This window comes from Arctopsyche grandis, chromosome 8 (genome assembly GCF_051622035.1).
Source record: "Arctopsyche grandis isolate Sample6627 chromosome 8, ASM5162203v2, whole genome shotgun sequence".
Classification (NCBI taxonomy): Eukaryota; Metazoa; Arthropoda; class Insecta; order Trichoptera; family Hydropsychidae; genus Arctopsyche; species Arctopsyche grandis.
Window position 1 is genome coordinate 12,664,184 of NC_135362.1, and position 16,251 is coordinate 12,680,434.

A 16,251-nucleotide genomic window follows, 5' to 3' on the forward strand; every position below is an offset into this window, starting at 1 on the left:
GCTCGGTGTTTTCACCTATTTGCGTTGAGATTCGGGAAGACAAGTAGGTTTATCCAATTTTCTCTTAAAGTTACCAGGTTACCCACTTATTCCTTTCATAATATAGGTGATTCCTTAAACTTAAAAATTTTTACAGCCATGGGAAGAAGAAAGTGTCATTTTTTTGACGACTACACAAAATGAGTGGTCATGTATTATAAAGGAAGGAATGAATACGAAGCACACTGCTCAATTTGCAATACTATTACATCAATTCAACATGGTGAAAAATTCATCATAAAATAGCATATTAAGTCCGAAACTTATAATTCAAGATTGGTATCTGTATCGTCCGCCAAAAATATTTGATTAAGCAAAATTCCCAGGAAGATCTTTTTATATCTGCTGCGGAATTTTGATATCTGCTACAAAACTGTTAAGCATCATCAGACATTCAATTCATTAGATTGTACATCGAAGCTTAATTCCGTTATGTATCACGATTCCAAAATTGCGAGTAAACAATCTGTGGCAAGAACAAAACCAACTGCCCTAATAAAAAAAAAATATATTGGCACCTCATACTGTGGAAGTTATCAAACAAGATATGCTAAAAATTCCATTTTATGGAATTTCTACAGATTCTAGCAATCACAAGTCTATAAAGATGTTTCCTTTACTCGTTAATTTTTTCACTGAAGATGGTGGTTTAAAAATTAAACTGCTGCAGTTAAATGCATTACCGAATGAAACATCAGATACGGTGGCCGTATTTTGCATGGAGGGATTGAAAAAGTTTGATATTTCATTAAAGCGGCTCGTGGCATTTGGTGCTGACAATACTAACACTAATTTTGGAGGAAGAGAGAGGCGTGGCGTTAATAATGTTTTTTATAAATTGAAATTTCTTATAATTAAACTATCAAAAAATATAATAAATTATTTTTATTGGGGGGGGGGGGGGGGGTGTTCCCGTCTATGGTCCGACAATTATGGCAACCCTACACTAAGGCAAGCCAGTATTGGCCTCGTGTAAATAGGCATTTCGAGACATTGGAATGTCTTGTGCTGCTTTTACACGAGACCAATTTTAGCTTGGCTTAGTAGAATGCCTTAACAATTGGCCTCGTGTAAATGCAGCATAAAGGAAGAAAAACTACGGCGACACCTTTCCGACATGGCGGACAGAAAAATTACACTGAGCAACAAAAAATCACGTTTTTGAGTTACCAGAGCGGAGACTAACAAATCTTTACTAAGTTTGATCCACTGAATTCGAAAATTAATTAAAAGTTTTTTAAAACAATAAAAAATCACAATCAATAGAAAAAACATCTGACTATTGATTCCAATACTCACTTTGAGCACAACAATACTAGATTTTGAGTTAAAGACCGCAAAAGCCAAAAAAGTGTAAAAACCGCACATTTTTTTAAACGCTCATATCTCGTAAACGATCACCAACCAACAAAAATCATTATCATATTCGAATTTAGTGAGTCAAATTTAGTAAAGATTGATTAGTCTCCGCTCTGGTAAATTTTTTTTGTTGCTCAGTGTTATCGAACGTAGTAACATTTCTTATGTCAATGGAAAATGTTTATAGTTATTCTGCATTGCATGAAATTGGTTCTTTTAAAATCAATTAAAGGATTAGTTATATACGCCAATGAACTAATTGCATGATTTCATACAATCGTAGAGGAGTTGACTGAGATTCTAAAAATACATTGGTTGTCTAGGATACGTGACTGGGCAGACGAAATCGTCTTAGGCGCGCCTCCAAGTCTGCAGCATAATTCCGAAATGAAAGACTCGATGGGTGGGTGGGTGGTGTGGGTGTTACGCAACAGTTGCTCTCAGAACAGAAGACGAGCTGGTGTGTGGTCGGGGGCGGTTGTCATGGCGGCAGACCTGGTGGCTCCTGCAATATCGATTGCTCCTCTTAAAGATGCCCCTTTGGACACCATCCAAACCCATCATTGTCCGCAATGCGTTCTCATCCACTCGACAAAGATGTCAACTAAATAGTCTCCTATGACCACGAATTTCAAAATCAAAATCTCGACTTTCGCTATGAGAGAGCTTCATCTTGCGGCGTAAAAATGGGTAGTTTTAAAATTTCTTAAAATATTGTGTGAGATGATGCATAAAGATTTTAAAATACGAAATGTGTTTGCTTGTTAATACAACTCCTTTGTCACATTTGCGGTTACATATGTAGTGTCTTTTAATGACACTTTGATTTGATCTTCGTTAAGCCTATTCTGTGAGCATCAACGGTTGCTTCTTGAGTGATCTTCGGTTCGCAGATAATATAGTATTATAATATCTCGCGATCCAGTTGACTTATTCAACATAATAACACAGCTGGACAGGGAAAGTTGGAAAGTAGGATTAAAAATTAACATAGATAATACCAAACTAATGTTCAATAACTATTGCATGTCTGATAGCATTTCATTATATGTATGTTAAAATAGTAGAAGTACCTAGTCAATAATGACACTGTTCGACACGAAAAATGATTCAGAGACGAGATATGACTTTTCTTATAGATTTATGCCCAGTAAACACGAATCTGGTAATATAAAATGTTAATTGGCTCGAGATTCGAAGATATGTATGTATCTATATGTGTTTTTTAAATCGCGCGATTTTTCTATATCTTGGTGTTGTTCGGTCGATGTCTCAAAATATTTCAATTTCCTGTTCAAAATGAATATTGGAATCTATAGTCGGGTATTTTATCTTTCATTTGTAGTACTTTTCAGCTTTCAAATCTCTCTAAAAAGTCATCCAGTTCAAATCAAAAGTCAAAAGTACGTATTTTCACTTGGAATTTTTTCCAACTGTTAATACTATTTTATATTGAGTTTTTTCTATTGAAATATGTTTATTGAGATAGTGTTCTGACCACACTATTTTTTGTGTTCGTTTTAAAGGGTTAATTGGAAGTGTGCTGAACTTTAAATCGGTAAAATTGCGAGCAAAAAGCTCGTACTAGTGTTTACTTGTATTTACACGAATCTGAATTGAATTAATAGGGATAATATATTAAAGTATCTTTATATGAGAATTAAATAAAATTCCACTTAGAAAAATCATATTTCTACTATTCTTGTGGATAAATAACAAAAATTCGTTTATTTTATCGAGGTAAGCCAGTTATTTTAGTAGTTTAGTTTAGTAGTAGTTCTCATATATATATAATTTTATTTATTTATTGATATATATTTTAGCTATAAAGCTAATTTAAAAATACATCTTAATTATTATACTTAACTATAAAATTTATAATTAGCTTATATGTACTGTCCCTCACAGAGGTGTCTCTTTGCATCTCGCAGGAATGCATCCATGTTTTTAGCAGCGCGATTTAAAAAACACATATATCTCCGAATCTCGAGCCAATCAACATTTTTATTACCAGATTCGTGTTTACTGGGCATAATTCTATAAGAAAAGTCATATCTCGTCTCTGAACCAAAAAAAAAATCGTCATTTGTAGAACAGTGTTATTTATATTTATGACAAATAATAGACATGTCCGGTATTAAAGAAGAAGATATAAAGAGACGTATGAAATTAGGATGTGCATTTGGACGAATGAATGTCGTTTTTAGAAAGAATTTAGTTTTTAAGAAAAAGACCTTCGTTCAGTGTACATATTTTGCCAAAGATGACGTTGGATGTGAAGCTTGGACATTGAACGTCAAGATGCTACACAAAGTCCAATGCACCCGAAGAATTATGGAACGTTGTATCCTTATCGTAACGAGCAGGGATGTAGAATAGCCGGTATGCGCCGGTACGGTGCCCCGTCACCTTTTATCGGCACCGGTACGCGACCCAGCATAATTTAAAAAATCAAAATAGTACAAAACTTTAATTTTTTCGAAAAGTTTCACCACTTTTGCAATATTTTTCAATCAAGCTCGATGACAAGGAGCGCTGTCGTGCATACAAATGCTATCAGGATCAAGGATACCACCAGGCTTTATGTGAGGCACCAGATATATCTTTAGCCCATTTAAATATTGGTCCCCATTCATGGACCCATTAACGAAATAAATGGGCCCTGGACCTTTTTTTCGCTTATACCGGCTCAAACCATTGTTTGAGATACACTTGATGCATTTCTTGCATAATGGAAAAAAGATCTGATTTTTTTTTGTATGGTCACGATAAGCTATGCAATAAATTAAGGATTAATGGGTGCGTATAAAAAAGCATTCAGTAGATAAGGGTTCCCTCAAATAGAAAAAAATGGGAAAGTTGGTAAATATAAACGATGTTAATGAAGATGAATGGAAGTTATTATAGTTTTTTGAGTTTTTCACTATTCTTTAAATTAAAGTTATAATGAATTGCATGTATCGTTATGTTTACTAATTTTTAATACCATTCCAGCTTCTAAATTAACTTCAATTTTCCATTTGCTTCCTTTCCCGGTAAGGTGTTGGGCTTCCAACTTCTCGCGATCCTTACTGAACAGCACTTTTTAATCATCTTTAAAAGTACTGACAAAGAGGAGCCTTCCGGCATGTAGCGATTTCGACCTTAGGGTCATTTAAATAAAATTGCATGTATTGTAAAAATTGTAATTGAGCAAATCGAGCGTACCAGTACCTCAAAATTTAGCACTTCACCACTGGTAACGAGGAAAGACACGAAGTGGAATACGTGGGTGAGAAGTATGACATGGGTAGTGGATATAGTGGATAGAGTGAAAAGAATAAAATGGCAATGGGTGGATAATGTAGCTATGTATGTAGGTGGATAAAAGAAGTGCAAGAATGATACCGTCAGTGGGGTGCGGTGGAAATTTCTCTGTTTCTATCGAATAGCTTTACTTAGGTGTGCGCGAGTAGGATACAAAAGGATGCAATATGACGTCACAGCATCCTCTTGTATCCAACTCGCGCAAATGTAAATAAAATTGTTCTATATACATACATATGTATATCTACAGAATTCTAAGAATTTATTTAATATTCATGTAAGTATAATTTATTAATTTAGGTGAGATTAAGAAAGCCTTGAATTTCGTCCTTTACATAGAATATACCAAAATTAAACAAGTTCGGTGATTGTTTTGAGAAATCATAAGAAATCCATTTAAAATATTCATTTCATATCTTAATATGCTTGTAATTAATTCTGCCATAATTTAATATGCGCTGTTGGAATGAACTTTGACCTTAAAGTAATAATTCCTTTCATTCATTCACTTTGACGTCGTACATTTCATACAAATAAAGGCTGAGGTGATCTTGATTGATCACACTTTTTATGTCGTATATACATATGTATATGTATTACATATACATAGGTATGAAATTGGGGATACGGAAAAAGCAATTCTGGAAAAACAACCCATGGACTTTTTTGTTTATAGAATATGGAAAAGGTAGGAAGTTATATGTATAATTGTTTTTGTTGCGAAGTTATATGTATAAAATTCATTGTAATGATGATTCAATTTTATTAATTCGATAAATCATTATATTATAAAACGATGTGATTAATGTAGGTTATTTTTATTTATTCAATTAATCATTTACACTCGTCTTACAGATCGTTCCAATGCGACGAGTGTACTATTCAGATCAAGAAACACATGACATTTGACATATGTATACATATGGTCAAAAATTGGATAGTTGCATCGGCAAAGGAGGACTATGACTTGAACTTGCTTTTCACCTGTATGGAATAACGCCTCAAATACTAACCTTTCCAAGCTCCAAATAATATAAAATAAATCCCTAAAAATAATTTATAACACACCCCATGTATACGATCTTGAAAAAACTACGTGCCGTAAATAATATTTCGTTAATTAGACAGTACTAACAAACTAACCAGTTGATTCTATGACAGAATCACTAATAACTAGAGATGTGCCGGCAGGAAAAAACCCGGTTTATTTGCGGGAATAAACCGAGTTTTTTCCCCGGGAATTTTGGGAAAATTGAAAAAAAGTTATATCTATCACATTTTCAAATCGACACATTTTTAGAAACTCGCACTGGGTCAATGCCATTGACACATGCAACACTTGAATGAATCTAAACGTTTTCATATAGTGGCAGTACCATAGATATACATAGAATAAGGTTATTCTACATCTATGGGCAGTACAGTAAATGTTCGGTTTGTGTTTGAGTCGGATACTTCTATTCCAGCCCACTATTTCTGATTATTCAGAAGTAGTGGGCTGGTAGCTGTTGGTAACACAGACATATAATACAGAGAAAGAGATTAACCAAATGATAGAGTATCAAAATTAGTTTCTGTTAGATCTAATCTAATATTACAAGCGGTGGATGATAAAACGCATACAACACATCTAATAAGTGATTCACCTGATAATTGCGATATGGATAATAATACTGAGCAGCAAAAAAAAAAATACCAGAGCGGAGAATGATCAATCTTTACTAAGTTTAATACACTGAATTCGAATATGATGATTATTTTTGTTGGTTCACTTTCGTTTACGAGATATGAGCGTTTAAAAAAATGCGCAATTTTTACAGTTTTTTGGCTTTTGCGGTCTTTAACTCAAAATCTAGTATTGCTGTGTTCAAAATGAGTATTGAAATCAATAGTCAGATGTTTTTTCTATTGATTGTGATATGTCATTGCTTTAAAATACTTTAATTTTAAAAGTCAAAAATATATTTTTTTCATGCTATTATGCATTTATTTGGTCAGTTTTATATTTTACTACGTTTATATGGATTGGTTTTCTATCTCAATATTTTTTTTTATCTAAACGTACTAACTTGAGCGGTAATTGCGTTCGCAATTACCGCTATTTGGTTAGGATCCGTCAACCGAAAATGCTGTGACCTCTTTCGGTTGACGGATCCTAACCAAATGTTATACATAACTTGGTATTAAGCTGAAAATTTTAGATATGAAATTTTAGTTTAATAAACCAAAAGATTTCTGAGATAAATATAAAAAACCTCGATTCTCTAGAGTGAAAGAAGTACTTCCGGTTCAGGTAAAATATTAGGGTATAAAATTTATAAATTCTATTACATGTAAAAAAAATTTAGTCTGATTTTATTAGCGGTTTTGGAGATGAATTAATTCAAAACTTAAAAAAGGGGTCACCTATAAACTCACCGGTCAACTTAAAAATTTGAAAAAAATATATATAGAATCGATAAGAATATCAGTAGCCGATACTAAGTTTCAGTTCGATAAGACTAACCGTGTTCAAAAAATCTCCAATATCTACACATGTACCCACATACATGTGATATGTATGTAGATACGGTAAGATTTACATATGTATATACCGTTTCTGCATATGTATGTAGATACGGTAAGATTACGTACCTATGTATATATAAGATTTGCACATAGTTCAAGCTTAGTATTTGAAGAGAATAGACGTATTATTGGCAAAACCGTGGCTGTTACAAGGTTAGAAATATTGGTATTTTAATGTATATTATATGAACCTGTGTGCCCCGATCGATTGACTTGAAATATCTCGAGACTCGTTTTCTCGAATTTTCTTTTGCTTGAACGAGAGATTTATATAATATATGTATGTATATGGCCACGGGAGCCGTGAACTCGTGAACGAGCGTAAAACATTTTTATTTGACCAACAAAGGACGATTAAACAATCAAAAACTTTATATTGTTCTCAATCTTTTCAACGATGGAAAGAAAAGGCAAAAAGGTTTATGCCCAAAATATAAACTCCGCCCAAAAATGGCTCTCGTGGCCATGCATGGTATTATGGAGAGCAGGCGATTGATTGAAACGCGGTGTTCGGCTTCGGGAAACCATGTTTATTGGTTCAGGTACAGCGAGTGTGGGAGACGAGAGAGGTGTTGTCGGTTGCGAGGTCCGAAGGGAAGAGATAGCTTCCCGTCGCGCGCTGACCGCCCTCGGGGCGAAAACACCTCCGTTTACGGCCAGCCTTTGGGGTTGCCACAATACTCCCCCCTTAGCCTTGGCGATACCACTTAGCTGGTACCCCAGCGTTACAGACGAAATAATGTCTTACAGTTACAGAAGCAAAATAATATTACAGTTACTTCCGACCTCTCTCGTGTCCTTTCTCTTGGTATCACACAAGTATATCAAAAAAATGCATGTGGACCACGAATGTACACACATAAGTAAACTAAAATACACATCAATACAACATAAGTAAATCGAATACACATCAGTACAACATAAGTAAACTAAAGTACACATCAGTACAACATAAGTAAACTAAAATACACATCAGTACAACATAAGTATATCGAATACACATCAGTACAACATAAGTAAACTAAAATACACATCAGTACAACATAAGTAAATCGAATACCCATACTTTCCACGGAAAGGTAAACATAGAACAGTAAGGAATAAAGGTTTTGGAATTTCGCTTCCCGGAGCTACGGCGTATGTGGAGGATCGTACAATTCATAACAGCCACCATTAGTTATAAAGACTGACAGTCTAATGTACACACGGAATGAGATCTAATAGCAGCGACTCCACGCTAGGCACACAAAAATAATAATATACCCATTACATATGGTAAGGAAAAAAAAATCGGAATACATAGATAGACAAGAACACAATCATCTAAGGCTATTGCAATTAAAGCATTAAACTATAACAATATTTGAATAACTGATTATTCTAGGTAGAAATGCATTCCTGAAACTTCCGTGTGGCTATGGGCATTTCATGAGAAGCTAACATGTCATCATAATTGGGGTAGATACTAATACATATGCGAGTGCTTAATTACTAGTCCCTAAATCGAGCAGGAATTTGCGTGGTTCTTCCAGTGCGGGTCGTCGATGATGTAGGCATTGGTACTGACGGTGGTAGAGATTGCTCTGGAGGTGATGGTGATTGCTCCGACGAGGTCGGGGGTGGTCCAGGTGATAGCGCCAGTTCTAAGTATGCTGGCTTAACTCGGTCCATTGCCACGTTCACTTCCTTTCCCTTCTTCCTGATAGTCCAAATGTTGCCGTTTCTTTTTACAACTTCGAAAGGTCCTTGGTACGGGGGCTGGAAACCTGTTCGTGCTGCGTCGTGGCGCAGGAATATGTGCGTGCACGACTGCAGCTTTTGCGGTACGAAGGTCCTTTCTGTCCCGTGCCTTTTTACCGGGGACGGTCGAAGTTCTTCCATTTGCCGGCGGATTCTATTCACGAATTGGTGTTCGGTTATTGCCCTATTTGTGGAGAACATCTCTCCCGGTAACACCAGGGGTGTCCCGTACACCATCTCTGCTGCCGAGGCCTTAACGTCTTCCTTCAGTGCGGCTCGGAGTCCCAGTAGTGTTGTCGGGAGCGCATCGACCCAATTGTCGGTTGCCTGAGCCATGATAGCGGATTTCAATGAACGGTGCCATCTCTCAATCATCCCGTTGGCTTGAGGTCTATACGGTGTGGTTCTTTGTCGCCGGGTGCCTAGGATTTTCGTCAGCTCGGCGAATAACTCTGATTCGAATTGGCGCCCTTGATCGGTTTTGACTTCCTGGGGGACTCCGAATCTGGCGATCCAGCCTCCGTAGAAGGCTTTGCCGACTGTCTCTGCCCGTATGTCGGCGATTGGTATTGCTTCCGGCCAACGGGTGAAACGGTCTATTACGGTTAGGCAATATGAGAACCCTTGCGACAGCGGGAGTGGCCCCACTATGTCCATATGGACAAATGCGAAACGGTCGCTCGGCAGGTCGTACTCGGTGATCCCTGCCCGAGTGTGACGGCTGACTTTAGTGCGTTGGCATGTAATGCACGTTTTTGCCCAATGCCTAACGTCTTTTGAAATACTGGGCCATATAAACCTTCTCCGTACCATGTCGACTGATGCGCGGGTTCCTGGATGGGCCAATCCGTGTATTCCGTCGAATACTTGACGCCTGAAGCGTTCTGGAATGTAAGGGCGAGGTCTGCCCGTTGATATATCGCACCAGATTTCCATATTGCTCTCCGGTTCAGGTATCCTGCGCCACTGTAAGCCGCTTGCGGTGTTCTTCCTCAGCTTCTCTAGGTTGGCGTCGTCGAGCTGAGCTTTTGCCAGTTCTTCGTAATTGATGCTATTGGGACAGGCGATCGCCTCCAGGCGAGACAAGGCATCTGCCACTACGTTCTCTTCTCCAGCCACGTGCTGTATATCCGTGGTGAACTGGCTGATGAAGTAAGCCTGCCGAATTTGACGCATGGTACCTTGGTCGGCTTTCTTTTTGAAGATAAACTGCAGTGGCTTATGGTCGGTAAATACCACAAACTTGCGGCCTTCGAGCATTACTTTAAAATGTTTAATGCCCTGGAATATGGCGGTTAGCTCCCTGTCGTACGTGCTGTATTTGGTTTGGGCGTCTGTCAACTTTTTCGAGTAAAAGGCGAGTGGCTTCCAGACGCCGTCTTGGCGTTGTTGGAGTACTGCTCCGACAGTGCTATCTGAAGCATCGACTGCGATTGAGAGTGGCGCTTCCGGGTCCGGGTGTACCAGCAATGTAGCGTCTGCCAGCTGGGTCTTGGTTTTTTGGAATGCTTCATTAGTGAGGGAAGTCCAAGCTACCGGGGTTTTGTCGTTTTTCTTCGAATTTTTCAGGAGGTCGTTCATCAGTCTTTGGTTCTCCGTCGCGTGGGGAATGAACTTCCTATAAAAGTTGACCATGGCTAAGAACCTCCTGAGGTCCTGGACTGTCCGAGGTTTGGGGTAGCTTCTGATGGCTTCTACCTTCTCCGGAGATGGTTTAATTCCATTCTTCGTAATCTGATGGCCCAGGAATTTCACCTCTGGTTTGCCCAGCTCGCATTTGTTGGCATTAATTCTTACTCCATAAGCCTGGAGTCTTCCGAAGACTTGCCTCAAGTGCTCTTTGTGCTGGGCTGGGTTCTGTGATGCCACGAGTATGTCGTCGATGTAAATAAAACAGAAATCCAGGCCTCTGAGAACTTCGTCCATGAATCGTTGAAATGTTTGCGCTGCGTTCCTTAGGCCAAACGTCATGCACGGGAATTCGAATAGGCCGAATGGTGTGGTTATCGCAGTTTTTATGACGTCTCGTGGCTCCACTGGAATCTGGTGGAACGCCTTCACCAGGTCTATAACCGAGTACAAACAGGTGTTCATCAGATTATGATTAAAGTCCGCCATGTTTGGGATTGGGTACCTGTCTGGTACCGTGCATGCGTTCAACTGCCTGAAGTCTCCGCATGGGCGCCACTCGCCAGTTTTTTTCTGCACCAGATGGAGTGGGCTGGCCCAACTGCTGCTGGATGGCCGGCATGTCCCGTCTCTCTGCATCTGGGCGAACTCTGCTTTGGCAATTTTTAGTTTGTCCGGAGCTAGCCTTCTGGGTTTGGCAACTGTTGGTGGCCCTCGGGTTTCGATGTGGTGTGTCACCGAGTGCTTCTTGGTGGTGGTCGACTTTTCGGGGCGAGTGATATCGTCGAACTGAGCCAACAGCTCCTCATACTCTGTGGGGCGAGATACGACCCGCAACCCTAGTGAATGACCCGTTTCGATGCCGACTTGGCGTGACTGCGTTGTCTGTGCATCGGTCAGTCGGCGCCTTTTCAAGTCGACGATGATGCCGTACTTGGCGAGGAAGTCAGCTCCGATTATCGCTCGTGGAACTGCCGCCACGATGAACGACCATGGATATTGGCGTCGGAGACCGATGTTCACCACCATCTCTTGTGTTCCGTATGTGGCGATTCGCGATCCATTGGCGGCACGAAGTTCCAATTGCGCGGGTCGATTGCGGTTCTCTGGGGGGGCGGGGAGAACGGAGACGTCGGCACCTGTGTCGATGAGAAAGCTCATCCCGGTTCTCTGGTCTCGAACGAAGAGACGAGAGTTGTTAGGCCCGCCGGTTGTTGAGTTGACCGACGGGCTTACTCGTTTCCCGCTTTCTTGAAACTGCACGGTGGTTCGCATCTGAACGAGCGGTTACCGTACCTCTGATGGAACCGACACGTGTCGAACGTTGTCTTGTTATGGGGGCCGCGGTTTGAATTCTTCGGTCCTCTTCGCTCTTGCGCGCGCAGCATTTGTTTAATCTCCTGCATGCTCTGGTCTGCCGAGGCTATCCAGTCTTCGCAGTTCCGCAACCTAGCTTCTACGCTGGAACGGTGTGGTGCTGGAGGTGCGTGGGTGCGTGAAAAGGCGTCCACGTGCGGGCACGGTGCGGTGCTGGGGTATTCCGCGGGAGCGGGGGCGGGGGCGGTAGCGGGGGCCGGGGCGAGGGCGGAGGCTGAGGGGGCAGCGCTTAGCTGGAAAACGTCGACCGGCCGCTGTGTCTCGAAAACGCGGTCTGCGACCGCCGTCAGCTCTTTTATGTTGGTCGTCGTCATCGTTGCGAGCGCCGACTGCACGGGAACTGGAAGTCTTCGCGTCCACATGACTCTCAAGAAATCTGTCGAGCACGTGTTGCCCGCGGTCGCCTTCATGTGGAACCACAAGTCTGATGGTCGGCTGTCGCTGATCTGAAGATTCGCCATCAGTCTGTTGATGCGATTGTCGTGGCTGTCCGAGAACGCCTCTACCAATCTTCTTTTGGTAGTTTCATAACGGTTTCCCTTGGCCTGCTCCAAAAGGATGTCTCGGATGAGCGGGAGGAACTTGTTGTCGAGGAGTCCCACGACCGTGGCGAATTTCGCCTCGTCCGACTTGATGAGCGCGCACGGAAACTGCGTTTCGAGTCGTGCGAACCACAGCTCGGGCGCTTCGTCCCAGAAGGGCGGAACGCGCACGGCTATCCTCGCCACTTCTATCTCTGCTCCTGAATAGGCTTCTGCCGCGGGGGTAGAGGCGGGGGTGGCGGCGGGGGCCTCGTCGAGAAGGCCTGTGATGATGGGCGCCATGCTTGTACCGTACGTTTTTGACAGCTGCGTGTTTTGACAGCTGCGTGTTTTGACAGATGCGTGTTCTTGTTTTGTAGGGGTCACCAGTTATGGAGAGCAGGCGATTGATTGAAACGCGGTGTTCGGCTTCGGGAAACCATGTTTATTGGTTCAGGTACAGCGAGTGTGGGAGACGAGAGAGGTGTTGTCGGTTGCGAGGTCCGAAGGGAAGAGATAGCTTCCCGTCGCGCGCTGACCGCCCTCGGGGCGAAAACACCTCCGTTTACGGCCAGCCTTTGGGGTTGCCACAGTATATAGTTATTAAAACACCTTTAAAACAATTAAAAACACGTTTAATCAATTCAATTTCAAAATATTAATTCTTACTATAATTTTTTAAATGTTTGACCGCACTATGCGTCCAACGAACGATCCGACACTTCACAACAGTGTGCGACAATATTAGGTAAACCGCACTTGAACGACAGCGATGCGACACTACGCAGTAAATTATGTCATTCAGTACCTCGGAGCAAGATGGACGAAACGGACGCTATTATAGTATATTTGATATGCGAGGAAGAAGAACAATCGATAAGACCAAAAGATTATGGCTACATGCTATTTCAAAGTCACGATATGAAGAAGGAGAATAATTGTCGCAAGGCAACCCAAACTCTACGACACTTGCGTCACGTCACGAACGACAACTTGCGTCAAAGTTGGTAGGAAAGTCAACTTTGACGCACAGTGTCGTTCTACGTAATGCGATAGTCGCGCAGTGCGTTATGTCTCTTACAATTTCATACAAACAATATTTGGTCGCGTACTGTTGTGAGTGTCGGATCGTTCGGTTGTCGCATAGTGCGGTCAAGCCTTAATAGTTAATGTGTATCTCGTAAAATTAGTATTTTACTATGTAAAATTAGTATTTCACAATTTTGTTTGTATTTTCAATGTGTTTGTTTTTTTTATATTATATATGTATGTACGTGAACTCAAAATGTTAAATGAAAATAAAGTTTTCTTCTATTTCCACGATAATACATATGTGTGTTTCGTTTAGTTTGGGGTGGATGTTAAAATGTCTTTCAGGTCGACTTTATCTTCTTGGTACGTAAAGCAATTTATTATTGAATGATAATTTTTTTTATACAATAATAATTTTAAGTTGGCATTTCACTAAGATTCCACTGTCAAAAATTATAATTTCACTAATCGCGGCCAGTGAAAATGTAGCTAAAATGTATAATTTTAGCTATAATTTGAATGTGTAATTCATAACATGAATTCACTAAAAAGTCAGTGTAATTATGATTTTATGTTACATATTTATATACAAAGTCAACGAGTTGTTCGTATGTACATATGTATGTATGTACATACAATGTATTCGACGAGTTGTTCTTACGAGTATGTATGTTTGACGAAAAACGAGTTGTTCATACGTACTTTATAATAACCGGTATATATAATTATATTCATGTTTTAAATTTCAGACACTCAAAGGTCAAAATGATTTTGAAAAAGTGTGTTAAAATATTGTTTATAACGATTATATCACTAAGTGTCCTCGAAAACTATCCTACTAAACCAAAAAAAGATCCAATAAAAGGAAATTGCAGCTCTAAAGATTTTGGGGTTGTATGCGATGGAGTCAATGTAAATGATTTGACATCAATATTAGAAAAAGAAGTCCAGGTATATTCTTTCATAAAAATTACAAAATTTGCATGTCTTTAGTAATAAATAAAAGAAAAACTAAATAATCAAATAAATATCCTCATTTAATTTTTAGAATTTTACGAACGGAAAAGGATACATAGAACACCTCACCATCAAAGATTTATTCGTAGAAAACAAAACACTGGCCCAAAATTGGATTGATACAAAAAGCTTCCGTATATTAAATCTATCCATAGAAGCGCCGAAAATCGGCAAGATTGAAAATAGTGCGTTTGAAGGATACGTTTTTGAAGAATTAAATTCTTTATCACTAGTATCTTTAAATATTAGTACATTAGAAGAAGGTACATTTAAGGGCCTACAATTTTTAAAGGTCATACTAATAAAGAGATCCGAAATACATCAAATTAAAAAAAATGTTTTAAGAGGTATGGCACAAAATTTGACGAAGTTGTACGTGGAGGAAATGATATGTCCACTCGATATATACAATTTAATTGGTACAATTCCTTTACCTAATCTTACGACAGTTACAATTATTAATAATAACATTGAAAGTATAAAAAATGACACATTTTGTCATGTAAAAAATGTTGAAATCGTACAATTGTACTCAAATAAAATCGAAGATATCGGTTGTGGAAATTTCCATACTAAATCACTTAAACTTTTGGATTTAAGTTCCAATAATCTAAACACATTGGAACCATGCATTTTTTTTAATCATTCACTATTTGGAATAAACGGATCTTTATTCGTTTCGAACAATGAATGGAGTTGTAATTGTGATTTATACTGGTTAAAACAATTGAGAGCTGCAGTTAAAACAATAGATGACCCAAAGTGTGCATCACATTCAAATAAATCTTTCGAAAACGTCATTTTTTGCAAAAAGGAATCTTCCGGTGATAAAACTAAGGGCTGGCGTCTAATCGGTCTAATAGCGTGGACGAGTATCATTTGTGTGTTTTTTTTTATTTGTTTTTGAATACACCAACGATTCTCTATATATCAATAATATATATATGCAAGTTTACATAAATATGCATATACAATATTGATATATTTGCATAATAATTTTAACATTGTTTATATAAATAATTTTAATAATAATAATGAGCGGGCGTCAAATCGTGATATGTTACATTTGTTTGTAATTGTGTATCAGATTTTAAAATTTTTACCATGAATGATGCAAGGTAACAATGCGACAAATTAGTGATATATTGGAATATTAATTTTAACATTGTGATAATAATTACATGTAATAAATGCATGTCGTCAGATTTTAAAACTATGTACCAACACTACCAACATAATTTGATTCACATTCAGAGCTTGTAATAAATAAAATGCTTCCTAATAAATAAAATTCGTCTTTTATTTTGAAATTTATTTAATTTTGAATTATATGTATCCAATTTGTTTTGCACACACTTAATAAGGCTGGACAGCAGCGCCTTGTCCATACAAACGTACTACATATACTTCTCCCATCCTCAATTATGGCACTAGAGAAATTATTTTTTAATATGCTATGGATATCCACTATTTGAGTGCATCTATCGTTTTATTTTTTATAGGAGCAAGGAGCCGCCAAAAATCTATAAAATCGCCTCTTTTTTACACCCACGAAACGAGTCCAGCGTGCTTATTTAACGGTCGATTTTAAAAAAAATACGCCGATTGATGCACAGAAAGTATCTTTCTCATACCGATGATGAAATTTTTTTAAAAATTGGTC

The 16,251-nt window shown here is 38.9% G+C and overlaps 3 protein-coding genes across 3 annotated transcripts; 2 read left to right on the top strand and 1 right to left on the bottom strand.

Moving 5' to 3' along the window:
• Positions 1–7,788: 7,788 nt before the first annotated feature.
• On the top strand, positions 7,789–11,790 carry LOC143915201 (uncharacterized). Its single transcript, XM_077435699.1, has 2 exons — positions 7,789–8,091; positions 8,208–11,790. The coding sequence occupies exons 1-2, from the start codon at positions 7,799–7,801 to the stop codon at positions 8,290–8,292; spliced, it is 378 nt and encodes a 125-aa protein (XP_077291825.1). The 5' UTR covers positions 7,789–7,798; the 3' UTR covers positions 8,293–11,790.
• Positions 11,791–11,873: 83 nt separating this feature from the next.
• Positions 11,874–12,842, bottom strand: LOC143915844 (uncharacterized). Its single transcript, XM_077436664.1, has one exon. The coding sequence runs from the start codon at positions 12,840–12,842 to the stop codon at positions 11,874–11,876; it is 969 nt and encodes a 322-aa protein (XP_077292790.1).
• An 89-nt stretch (positions 12,843–12,931) lies between these two features.
• Positions 12,932–15,710, top strand: LOC143915845 (uncharacterized). The gene is made up of 4 exons (XM_077436665.1): positions 12,932–13,131; positions 14,321–14,522; positions 14,620–15,460; positions 15,676–15,710. The coding sequence occupies exons 1-4, from the start codon at positions 12,932–12,934 to the stop codon at positions 15,708–15,710; spliced, it is 1,278 nt and encodes a 425-aa protein (XP_077292791.1).
• The last annotated feature ends 541 nt before the right edge of the window (positions 15,711–16,251 follow it).

Bases quoted from the DNA above. Each gene is read 5' to 3' on its own strand.
- LOC143915201 (XM_077435699.1), top strand. From the start codon at position 7,799: ATGTTTATTGGTTCAGGTACAGCGAGTGTGGGAGACGAGAGAGGTGTT. The intron at 8,092-8,207 runs GTATATCAAAAA...AGTAAACTAAAG, and splicing joins TTTCTCTTGGTATCACACAA to TACACATCAGTACAACATAA.
- LOC143915844 (XM_077436664.1), bottom strand. From the start codon at position 12,842: ATGGCGCCCATCATCACAGGCCTTCTCGACGAGGCCCCCGCCGCCACC.
- LOC143915845 (XM_077436665.1), top strand. From the start codon at position 12,932: ATGGAGAGCAGGCGATTGATTGAAACGCGGTGTTCGGCTTCGGGAAAC. The intron at 13,132-14,320 runs GTATATAGTTAT...TTTAAATTTCAG, and splicing joins CAGCCTTTGGGGTTGCCACA to ACACTCAAAGGTCAAAATGA. The intron at 15,461-15,675 runs GTATCATTTGTG...ATTGTGTATCAG, and splicing joins CGGTCTAATAGCGTGGACGA to ATTTTAAAATTTTTACCATG.